At 40.0% G+C, this 13,061-nt stretch overlaps 1 protein-coding gene across 1 annotated transcript in view; it reads right to left on the bottom strand.

The window, feature by feature from the left end:
• Positions 1–3,921: 3,921 nt before the first annotated feature.
• Positions 3,922–13,061, bottom strand: part of LOC126474394 (ATP-dependent translocase ABCB1-like) — an 84,156-nt gene continuing 75,016 nt past the window's right edge. Inside the window, exons 21-22 of the mRNA XM_050101863.1 lie at positions 9,212–9,358; positions 3,922–4,122 (exon numbers count right to left, since the gene is read on the bottom strand). Of these exons, the coding sequence (XP_049957820.1) occupies positions 3,922–4,122; positions 9,212–9,358 (348 nt within the window). The remainder of the gene's footprint in view (positions 4,123–9,211; positions 9,359–13,061) is intronic.

Consider the following 13,061-nt stretch of genomic DNA (forward strand, 5'->3'; position numbering starts at 1 on the left):
GGGGCATGGGGCGGGGGTTCAAGTTAGGTCACTTGGCTATTTCTCAAAGCCACGTTAAAAAAATAATTAATGTAAAAGTAACAAGAAAGAAGGAATTTGACTCCTACAGGGTGTTACAAAAAGGTACGGCCAAATTTCAGGAAACATTCCTCACACACAAGGAAAGAAAATATGTTATGTGGACATGTATCCGGAAACGCTTACTTTCCATGTTAGAGCTCATTTTATTACTTATCTTCAAATCACACTAATCACGGAATGGAAACACACAGCAACAGAACGTACCAGAGTGACTTCAAAAACTTTGTTACAGGAAATGTTCAAAATACCCTCCGTTAGCGAGGATACATGCATCTACCCTCCGTCGTAAGGAATCCCTGATGCGCTGATGCAGCCCTGGAGAATGGCGTATTGTATCACAGCCGTCCACAATACGAGCACGAAGAGTCTCTACATTTGGTACCGGGGTTGCGTAGACAATAGCTTTCAAATGCCCCCATAAATGAAAGTCAAGAGGGTTGAGGTCAGGAGAGCGTGGAGGCCATGGAATTGGTCCGCCTCTACCAGTCCATCGGTCACCGAATCTGTTGTTGAGAGGCGTACGAACATTTCGACTGAAATGTGCAGGAGCTCCATGCTGCATGAACCACATGTTGTGTCGTACTTGTAAAGGCACATGTTCTAGCAGCACAGGTAGAGTATCCCGTATGAAATCATGATAACGTGCTCCATTGAGCGTAGGTGGAAGAACATGGGGCCCAATCAAGACATCACCAACAATGCCTGCCCAAACGTTCAAAGAAAGTCTGTGTTGATGACGTGATTGCACAACTGCGTGCGGATTCTCGTCAGCACACACATGTTAACTGTGAAAATTTACAATTTGATCACGTTGGAATGAAGCCTCATCCGTAAAGAGAACATCTGCACTGAAATGAGGATTGACACATTGTTGGATGAACCATTCGGAGAAGTGTACCCGTGGAGGCCAATCAGCTGCTGATAGTGCCTGCACACGCTGTACATGGTACGGAAAGAACTGGTTCTCCCGTAGCACTCTCCATACAGTGACGTGGTCAACGTTACCTTGTACAGCAGCAACTTCTCTGACGCTGACATTAGGGTTGTCGTCAACTGCACGAAGAATTGCCTCGTCCATTGCAGGTGTCCTCGTCGTTCTAAGTCTTCCCCAGTCGCGAGTCATAGGCTTGAATGTTCCGTGCTCCCTAAGACGCCTATCAATTGCTTCGAACGTCTTCCTATCAGGACACATTTGTTCTGAAAATCTGTCTCGATACAAACGTACCGCGCCACGGCTATTGCCCCGTGCTAATCCATACATCAAATGGGCATCTGCCAACTCCGCATTTGTAAACATTGCACTGACTGCAAAACCACGTTCGTGATGAACACTAACCTGTTGATGCTACGTACTGATGTGCTTGATGCTAGTACTGTTGAGCAATGAGTCGCATGTCAACACAAGCACTGAAGTCCACATTACCTTCCTTCAATTGGGCCAACTGGCGGTGAATCGAGGAAGTACAATACATACTGACGAAACTAAAATGAGCTCTAACATGGAAATTAAGCGTTTCTGGACACATGTCCACATAACATCTTTTCTTTATTTGTGTGTGAGGAATGTTTCCTGAAAGTTTGGCCTTACCTTTTCGTAACACCCTGTATACCGACGGCATACTGGACGAGTTCTATTTTTTGTCCATTAAACTTTAATGGGGCTACAGATAAGGTTCCACATCGGCTGCTGTTGCTCGAATTTGTAACAAGTCCGATTTACGTATCTCGACCCGATCGGGATCTGATAGCAGCCCAAACAAATATTAATTAATGTGACCGTGTACCTAATGGGGCTGGCAATCGGATTTGGCTGCTACTGAGTTGTTACATTCCATTTTGTCCTTCTCAAATGCTGTAATAATGAAATGTCTGGTACCAAGAAGAACAACAACACAGCTTCACTAATCAAGAACCTATATTCGTCTCAAAAAACACCAAAAAGAAGGAGACAGCCACTGCCTTCGTCATACATATTTAATAACGGCTAATCTCAGCACAGGCTTCTTCGTTATTCATAATCGTCACACGCTAATACAATCACTGCAATCCAACACTGCATTACAAAAGATGCCGGCGCGGTAGACGCGAAACCAATAATATCGGCACAGAAATATCAGTGCTCACTCTCGTAATTATACTCTTTCACTTTCCCCGTATTATTCTAGCACAAAGGGGTTAAACCGCGGCGATGGCCACTCCTTTTGTCGGTACAGCCTTGCATTACAGCAACAGGCCTCCACACGGCTCGGCCCGCAACCCGGAAACTGACTCAACTCTACACTCGCTCTCGCAACACGACACCATCGATTGTTTGCCCTGTCGACCTGTGCCGAGTGCAAACTTATAGTAAGGGCCTAGGACCCCTTACAAATTGCATGTATTTTTGTTTACTGAGCTTAACATGACTGGTCGATTTCTGGCATGCAAGCCATTCTCAAGTGCTATGAATATGAATAAATGGTGTCAATGTGAGACAGCAGTTGATAATGTCCTATAAGGTGGAAATAGGGCACTCGTGTAAAATTAGTTAAATAAAAATATTAGAAAATAAGGTTAAATAGTTAACAGAGCAATCAGTTAGACCTGAGGTGTAGATGCAAAGGCGGTGTTGGTGTTTCTGGTGGTGGTGATGCAAACTGTCTGTGAACATCTGCGATTCAAGTAACTTCGGAAATGATTAGTATTAGTCTGCTTGTTATCCTGGTGTTTTAGTAATTAATCAGGTCACAGTTTTCTAACGCTTCTCGCAAAACAGGTAGCCAGGAGAACATGTTTGACTGTATTGTTGGGAAGAATAACAGGAAAGTGTATATTAAAAATAATTGATTTATAAAATTATATAAATAAGAAACATTTAGTTCTAATCTAATACATACAATAAATAATCCTCAAAATAAATATAAAGGAAAAATAGCGAAAGATGAGATTTATTCAGAAGCCGAGTTCTTATCGTTGGTTTAGAAATATTGTCACAGCGAGGGTGCACACGCTGATGTACCATCGTAACAATGTATACGTTAAATAAGCGTTCTTTATATTGTACTGCACAGCTTTTATGAAAGACATTTTTGTGTGTACCACCACAAGCTGCTGAAATCTTTGTTGTTCTGAAATGAGTTTCGATATCGTGCCATTATATAACAGACTTGAGAAATTTAAAATGATGTATGCCACAGGTACATAATTTTAAAATTTGTTGTATAACTACACACCCTGTGCTTTGAAATTGAGTGGACTGTGGCATGCCATGACATTGTCTGTCACACATCTACTTACTTTCACAGCACTGAGTACGTATGTAATTTATTTTAAAATTATGGACTCGTGGTACAGACTATTTTAAGATTTTGAGGTGTGACAAATGATTACGTATTGTCGAAACTAGTTACAGACCCACTTACTTTCACGGTACTGAGTAGCCATGTAATATATTATGAAATTATGGACATGTGATACAGACTATTTTATGAATCTAAAGTCTGACAGATGTTGTCGACACATGTTGTCGAAACTAGTTGCACTACAATAAAAATTATAGCAGGTTCTGTCGGCATATACAAGAATGTTAAATGTGTTGAGTCTCCAAAGCACTCACTTTATACTGGACAATATATAACGACGTAGTAGAAGATCCAACATTACACTTCTTTCCAGCTATCAGTGTAGATCAGACGATTTGGAAAGAATCATTCTGTATGAATGAAATGCATTTCTCTGCGAGCAAGTGGAGTACGGTCCAGTTTCTCAAGTTACCGTCCTTGGGAGACGGGATCTCAGTAGAGAAGTAGAAAAATAAATTATTGGAGACGACAAAGACAGAGGGAGGAAGGAGCTAATGTGCTACCGGCGGCCCGCCTGCAGGCTGTGTAACTTGTGGTAGATGCCCCGTCGCTCCAACAGCTCTACGTGTTTCCCGAGCTCGGCCACGCGGCCTTCGTTGATGACACAAATCACGTCGGCGTCCTGGATGGTCGTCAGTCGGTGAGCGATGGTGATGCACGTGCGTCCCTCCTTCGCCTTGTCCAGCGCTTCTTGCACCACCTGTTGAATAGAATCAAGAGTAGTAAGGTCACCAAGATACCCCCCCAGGTTTCTGGTAGTCAACCCGTATCATGCCAAAAATACAACAACCACTGTTCTCATCTCCAATAAATGGGGACCTCAGATCCTGTTATTAAATTTCTGATCTGGAGTAGCCACTATCTCATTGGCTCAGTTCAGACCATACAAGGAGCGGATGCAGTTCTCAGTGAAAACTACTGTACTGTCCACTGAAATACATTCCTGGTGTAGTATTATGCCACGCTCCCAACACGCAAGACGAGAGCTATTGGCAAGATGAGGAATGGCAGAGACAAAGCTCAAAAGGACTTACGTACTGTGTCAGTTTCAGAAAAAGTTTTATATTCCCAATGTCCTCGGTAAGTCGCAAACAAGTTCGTCGAAACCAAAGACGACGGTGAGCCAGAACCAGATGTCTCTGCAGAATGAATAATGTCTTCTGAATCTCGTTCTTATGAAATGAAGATAGAGTGGACAGAAGATAGAGTGGACAACGGGAGATAGACGACGTTACGAAGTTTTGAGTTAGTAGGTTTTTACAGTGCTTGATTTGTGACGGTACGCACCGGTACACTGTACGGGTACCTCTGACAAAAAAAAAAAAAAAAAAAAAAAAAAAAAAAAAAAAAAAAAAAAAAAAAAAAAACCACTCAAATTTTGTGTTGAGGTAAGATAAAACTTATTTTTGGCCAGAATAAATATTGTATTCGCACTTTTTAAAATGTGCAGAAAAGCGTGAAAATAGCGCTTTAAGAAGTCTAAAATTCAAACGCCCTCCCTTGAAGGTTGCAGTACCAGAACCTCTTTTTTTTATAAATGAAGCACAAGGTTTTTACTAGGGTGAGCCAGCGGACATTTATGACTGCAGGGGACTACAAACTATCGAAGGGAATTTATTGTGTTGGCTGTGCCCACTCCGACGCACGCATCTAGACTTTGTCAAGTGCGGAGAAAGGAAGGTTAGGTTTATCGTCCCATCGAGAACAAAGTCATTAGAGATGTAGCACAAGCCCTGATTGGGGAAGGATTTTATTGAAATCACGGAAAACTTAAATCAAGATGACCCGATTCTGGAATCTGGAACCTGCGCGCAGTAGTCGAGCCTTGGTCTCCCTCTACAATTTTTACGCCACATGCTTTCCTCTGTTACCTAATAGGCGATTCCTTGATGTCTCGGGGTGTGTCCTATCAACTGGTTCCTTCATTTAGTCAAGTTATGCCAGAATACCTTTTCTCCACAATTCTATTCGGTGCATCTTCATCAGTTACCCAATATTCACAGCTCATCATCCGCATTCTTCTATAGAATCACTTTTCAAAGAAGACTGTTCTCTTATTGCCTGAACTGTTTGTCGCCCACGTTTAACTTCCACGTAACACTACACTCTCGACAAATATCATTACAAAAGACGTCTTGTTATGGCCGGTTTTCTTACATGAGCCATAGAAGTCGAAAAGGAACCTCAGCCTTGTATTTTTTTTTTCGTTTTTAATTTCACAGGAAGTCACCAAAGGAAGTCTTGTGATGTTTTGAACAACGTGGTAAATGGAACAGTACAGCTAGGAATCTTAAACATTTTTTATTCCTTTATATTCCCTTTCAAGTACAAGTCAGTACATAACACAACAGTCTATTTAAACCCCGTTTTCTTTCATTGCTTTTATGATCGCAGACTCAAACATGGGGAAGATGAACATTTCGACGTCATGTTAACTCTGTGCGTGGTTAAATAATCGAGATATTGACAGAAACGCAGTGACATGAACAAAATTTAACGAAAGTAAATGCTTTTGAATTAATCTAAGAAATTATTTTATTGTAAAGAAAGCGACTGAAAGTATTTGTAATGATATGAAGATCGTATATATTTTGCATGTTATAAAAATGGATGTAAGTGTGTGTGTTTGAGTGTGTGTGTGTGTGTGTGTGTGTGTGTGTGTGTGTGTGTGTGTCCGCGCGCGTGGTTGCATGTATCCCACATCTCCTAAACCACGAGACCAATTATAACCAAACTTGGCACACACATCCCTTACTGTCAGACAACAATCGCTGCCGGAGTAAGGACCACCTACATATCATAGTTCAGGAAATATGACGTCATAAACAATGAGATGCGTGAAAATCTGCTGGGTTATCCATTGCGTTTAAATTTATTACTGCTATGCACTACCTCTATTCGTAATAAATTTCGCAGATATTATTCACATAATCCGCTAAATGCATCCACAAAATTATATCGTGGTACTGTAACACTATTATCGATATTTCATAGAATTGTCTTATCTAACTTCTTTGTCTGTTTTCACTTAACGTTAATTCTGTACCACCAAGCTCTTTGATGTAGCATTTGCGTAAGTGTTTTATTCATTATTTATGGCCATTTATGTAATTGTAATTAATCTATGAATGTAATTTTAAAAGTAATATACCGTACGAAAATGAAAATGTTAAAATTTTACTTGTAATACTGAAACATGCGTAGGGAAAGTAGGTTTGTTATCATATAAAATTTGGAGGGACGTCCCCCCGCAACAGAACTGGGTAGGAGGGAATAAAAACGGTGGATCTGACGATCTAACTGTAAGGTTCCTGTGTGGCATGAGTCAGATGGTGGCCAGCAGCCAAAGTGTGCCCATCTTGTGAACTCAACGAGGCAAGAATAACTGCAACATTGTATAATATAGCCTCGGATGTGGACATAATTAGGCTTATTATTCACGACATACTTAGGCTGGCTCTGTACTACGAAAATTCAACGCTAAGAAGAGAATTTTCAGAGCTATGTACACAGCAAGAGCCATGGATGCTTTTGCCCCCTTTTTTGAATAACGTATGAGGCCAATACCGCCACCACCTTTATCTCAAATTACCAGTAGATTATTGAATAACAGCATGGATCAGTTATGCGATGTCTTTTTCAATAATAAGTTTGTGTTCTGTAATCTCTGTGCTGAACGATCATATTTTATCCTTATTCGTTTACCTAGACAGGGTCCTATACCAAGTGCTATGATAATTCCGAGTATCCTATTTTATTTCACTGAAAAGTAGTTACTTCTTTTAACAAAATTTCTCAGACTTTGTGGAGTAGTAAAGTATACAATTACTTAGTGAGCATAAGTTTTGAAATACTCCGCAAAATTTTCATAAAAGGATAGTTACAGTTTCATCAAAGTATAATTGCTAAGAGAAGTTTTAAAACATTCAGTTTAAAGATACTTGTTGGAATAACAGTGGTTATTATTTCATGTGTTACATACTCGTCGTTAAGAATTTCCAATATCGAGTTGTGAGTTAAATGTTGAGCCTAGATACGAGTCTAATGATAGACAGGGTTTGAGAGACGATGGTAAAAAGAAAAAAATTAAAATACTTCCACTTGACAGCTCGCTGCAGTTGTTAATGTGTTTATCTTGGGACTTCTTACTATTCTCCGCTACTCAAGTGAAGTCATACATTCTAATTACACCGTGCAAAATGTAAACTGTATGGAATAGCTAATTCTTACCAGATCCAATGTGCTGTAACAAATGTAATGAAGAAAACTGAAACTTAGCTTTGGTTTTTGTTTTAGAGAACTTGTCATCCATAATGGAAAGTAATATAAATTTATTATCAACGTATAATTGGTATTATTTTTGTTCTAAAGTGAGTTTTACAAAAATCATGCAAAATTTGGTAAAGAGGGCGAGGCTAATAAACAATTGAGGAAAAAATTACCACGATTAAGTAAGCCAAAATTCAAAAGAGAATCTTCGTTGGCCCACGGATGTGAGTACTTTTCACTACAAGCAATTTGATGAAATGTTATATGGCGATGAGAAGGTTCGCTGAGAAAGTTTTTAAAAACGTTTATTTAAGTTTCTTAGAAAATAGGAGATCACGAAGTAATGAGGAGCTTGTGGATGAACTGTAGTCATGCTATGAAGAGCTTGGGCAGTAAATCGCAAGCTTGACAAAGTTATTATTGTATTAACCAATTTCCTATTCGTAAACTTTTCCAGGGTATATCGACGCTTAAACAAGTATATTGATAGTATAAAATACTACACACATTTCTGAAGCTGGAGTTAAATGTTTCTTTTAATACCTATTTTTCATCGTATTATGTCTAAATAAGAGCATAAACGCTAAATATGAGTAAATTACAATTTTCTATAAACTCTCGTTACAAATTTTACTGTTATTATCATTTTCTTACTGTATTTGCGCCCAATTTGTGGAAGTTTGCCTAGACTAACATAAAATAAGTCACTATTAGAACGTTTCTGTTGCTTGACTTGTGCGTGATGTATGTGTGTGTGAGTTCAATGTTTTACGTGCTATATTAATAGTGATTTTAAGCGCATTCCGTCATTCTCGTATTTTGGTACATAACAGTTCCGTGTCAATTAATTTATCTTCCCAGAATTGCTTTTTTTATGTGTGAAATCTTATGGGACTTAACTGCTAAGGTCAGCAGTCCCTAAGCAGTCCTAAATTATCCTAAGGACAAACACACACACCCATGCCCGAGGGAGGACTCGAACCTCCGCCGGGACCAGCCGCACAGGCCATGAGAAATGCTATTATTGATTTTACCAGTATGCATTTTATAGTCCCTTCTTCGACTGTCGTCAGTTCTTGTGCTGCTCAGATAACAAAACTCATCCAGCATCTGCAATGTCTTATTTTTTAATCTAATTTTACTAATATGTTTCGGCTACAGACCGGTACCATTGTTTTGCTTATGTTGATGTTCACATTATAGCTTCTTTCCACGACACAATATCACTAGTAAACCTTGGAGTTTTTATTTCGTTCACCCGAACTTTTAATTATTGTTCCAAATGGATAAAATAAGTACATGAAAATTTTTAACTGGTCAAAGGTTCTCAACTTGTATGATCAATGTCGAATAAAATCTCAAGCGTTCGCGAGGGCTAAGAGTGATTAAGTCCCTGAAGACGGTGATGGAGTTGGTTTATCGAAAGCTTGGGATTTTATCAGAATTTGAGGCGGGAAGTTAAGCGACAACCTGTTACCCAAGGACTCCGTCGCCAGAGGCTTTGTAGCCAAAATGCTTACCTTCTCACTCTCAACGTCGAGTGCAGATGTAGCTTCGTCGAGCAGCAGTATCTTGGGGTTCCGGACGAGCGCCCGGGCAATGGCCACGCGCTGCTTCTGCCCTCCAGACAGCTGCGTGCCCTTCTCCCCCATGCGCGTGTCGTAGCCCTGCAAAAACACACCAAGTGCTACTAACAAAAAGTCCTAAAACAGGGGGTTCTCGTTGGGTTTCACTTGTGTCGTCACTCTTACGATACTTCAGGTGATGAGTAAATCAAGTGTGTTGTTGTGTTGTGGTCTTCAGTCCTGAGACTGGTTTAATGCAGCTCTCCATGCTACTCTATCCTGTGCAAGCTTCTTCATCTCCCAGTACCTACTGCAGCCTACATCCTTCTGAATCTGCTTAGTGTATTCATCTCTTGGTCTCCCTGTAACACTCCGGTTTAATCTACTGACTTATCCCGCTCGATCGGTATCTGATAGCAGCCCAAATAAATAATAATTACTGTGACCGTGTACCTAATGGGCTGGCAATCGGATTGGACTGCTACGGAGATGTTACATTCCATTTTGTCCTTCTCGAATGCTGTAATAATAAAATGTCTGGTGGCAAGAAGAACAACAACACAGCTTCATTAATCAACGACCTATATTCATCACAAAAACACCAAAGTAAGGAGACAGCCACTGCCTTCGTCGTACAGAGTTAATAACGGCTAATCTCAGCACAGGCCCTTTCGTTAATCATTATCTTCACACGCAATTTCAATCATTGTATTTCACCACTAAAATCCAACACTGCAATCCAACACTGCAATCCAAATAATGCCGGCGCGGTAGACGAGTAATTACAAATATCGGCACAAAAAATATCACTGAATCACACTAGTAATTATACTTTTCACTTTCCCGTATATTTCTAACACAAAGGGGTTAAACCACGGCGATGGCCACTCCCTTTGTCGGTACGGTCTTGCATTCCAGCAACAGACCTCCACCCGGCTCGGCCCGCAGCGCGTACCACACTCTACTGTCTCAACACTCGCTCTCGCTCTCGCCACCCGACGCAAACTATCGATTGTTTGTCCTGTCGACCTGTGCTGTCGCAAAACTTATAGTAAGGGCCTACAGACCCCTTACATCCCTCTACGATTTTTACCGTCTACGCTGCTCTCCAGTACTAAACTGGTGATCCCTTGATGCCTCAGAATATGCCCTACCAACGGATCCCTTCTTCTAGTCAAGTTGTGCCACAAACTCCTCTTCTCCCCAATTCTATTCAATACCTCCTGATTAGTTATGTGATCTACCCATCTAATCTTCAGCATTCTTCTGTAGCACCACATTTCGAAAGCTTCTATTCTCTTCTTGTCTAAACTATTTATCGTCCATGTTTCACTTCCATACGTGGCTACACTCCAAACAAATACTTTCAGAAACGACTTCCTGACACTTAAATCAATACTCGATGTTAACAAATTTCTCTTCTTCAGAAACGCTTTCCTTGCCATTGCCAGATGCAAGCAATCAGGTTACCTTCCACTCGGAAAGTGGATGCACTGAGCGACTGTATGCGACGTATAAATTATAGAGTGGAGCAATCAGTTGTCCTTTTTAGATTTTATCATGCAAATCCAGATTTCGGCTAGTAGCTAGCCATTCTCAATGTGCTATTTTTTATTCTGAATGCATGTATGTCCCTGTTGTTCGGGCATTGAGAATGGCTAGCTACTAGTCGAAATCTGGATTTGCATAATAAAATCTAAAAAGGACGACTGATTGTTGCACTCTGTAATTTATAAGATGCAAGAAAGGTAAATGAAATACCGATTAACATCGGTTTTCATCGACTATGCTTACTATCGGGCTGGAAGTGAGGAAGTCGAAGAAAAAAATGAGCCATCAAGAATGTAACTACATAGCATGCAATTCGGCTCAAGGAGAAAATAAGGGAAACTTGATTACTAGTATTAATTTATCCATAACATTAATGGCTGAGCTCCGTGGTTGTGAATTAAATTACAGGAAGAAATGGAGCAACCATCCAATTTTATTTAACTTTATTTATTAGAAGTCGGCATACTGAATGCTGTGGTGAATCAGTTTACTGGTGAATCTCAAAGTGTGGATGTTACTCCATATAAATGAGAAACAAGGAGCTATAAGTTGCAGACAAAAATGTAGTCCTGATGAAGCATACGTATTATGCTTACTGAAGATACGCGAAACCCTAAACGCGTCTCGGAATAAATAAATTTATACGGAGGTGGTCGGCTGATGTATTTTTGAAAGTGATTAGTAATAACTGCAATGAGGATGTGGAAAAGCAAAGTTGAGGGCGGTACACGAAGAGAACAGAATAAACGTTTTTAAGTCGCAGGAGTTGATATGAAGTGAACAACATTAAGCAAACATAGAATCCTTCTGTTGCAGAACGTTGGTCTAGAACCAAGTAAGAATTATCCCAAAGTCTTTGTCACGAAGCTCACATCTACAATACTAAGTCATTAAATGACAGAAACTACAGCGCAGCTTTGAAACAGAAATAAATAGCATGTTACGTTGTGAGACCAACAGTATTTCCTCTACAACGTACCGCTAACATGTGGTAACTAGATAGTATTTCACTACACAGTAGTCCGTAAAATATGACATGCTCTTGATTTAGTGGTCCGTACGCGTATAGCCAGGTGTCACTATCATCTCATTTACTTATTTTAGTTAGAATGAGTGTACCCATATGAAGTCACTGTCAGAGTGAAGGTTCAGCAGAGAAGCAATTATCATCATCGTCTCTTCACTCTCGTCATCATCTACTTCAAGGTAGCCACATTTTCCTTCTGGTTATTTTGAGAGCTGTCATTTCTGCTTACATTTTTTTATGTTCTCTTTTTGAAAAGATATTCAGTACTCTTTTTATGCCTTTATTACCAGTGTGATCCAGTGAACTGCAACCTCTGATCCCTCTCACAATCTCACGGCAATTAATAACTATATCATACAATACATGTTACTTAATTGCTTACTTTGCAAGTAGGCTGTTTAGGTTTTTATGTTGGTAGCTCGACGTAGCTCTCGATATTAAAATCGCTAACTGCGCTGTTTGCAGTCTGTGGCTGGTTGGACTCATTGTTGGATCTTATTTGCTAGTGTAGTGTTGGGCAGTTGGATGTGAACAGCCCGTAGGGTTGGGCAGTTGGAGGTGAGCCGCCAGCAGTGGTGGATGTGGGGAGAGAGATGCCAGAGTTCTGAGATGCTAATATGAGCGGACTATCTGGACGTGTGTCCTTCAGAAAAAGGAAATTTGTTAAACTGGATGTCACGAACATATATATTATGACTTTTGAACACTTTTAACGTAAATACATTGTGTGTTCTCTATCAAAATCTTTCATTTGCTAACTATGCCTTCAGTAGTTAGAATCCTTTATTTAGCTGGCAGTATTGGCGCTCGCTGTATTGCAGTAGTTCGAGTAACGAAGATTTTTGTGAGGTAAGTAATTCATGAACGGTATAGGTTATTGTTAGTCAGGGCTATTCTTTCGTAGGGATTATTGAAAGTCAGACTGCGTTGCGCAAAAATATTGTGTGTCTGTTTAGAAATGATCAGAATAAGTAAAGAGAAAACAGTCGTAGTACGTTCAGTTTCACTCTGCAGTTTGAAAATCAAGTATGGTAGAAGTTTTACCAGCACAGTCATTCTTTACATTCAAAAGGGGAAGTTTCAACTTTCATACATATATGAAACCTACGAAACGCAGAAAGAAGTAAAGAGAGAAGTGTAGTTTCTTACGACATCTTAACTTGACGTTCATTCAAAAAAACATAAATGATCTTTTCTCACATAATGAATCCTATTGAGACCTACTTT

The sequence above is a fragment of the Schistocerca serialis genome, chromosome 4 (assembly GCF_023864345.2).
Source record: "Schistocerca serialis cubense isolate TAMUIC-IGC-003099 chromosome 4, iqSchSeri2.2, whole genome shotgun sequence".
NCBI classification, from domain to species: domain Eukaryota; kingdom Metazoa; phylum Arthropoda; class Insecta; order Orthoptera; family Acrididae; genus Schistocerca; species Schistocerca serialis.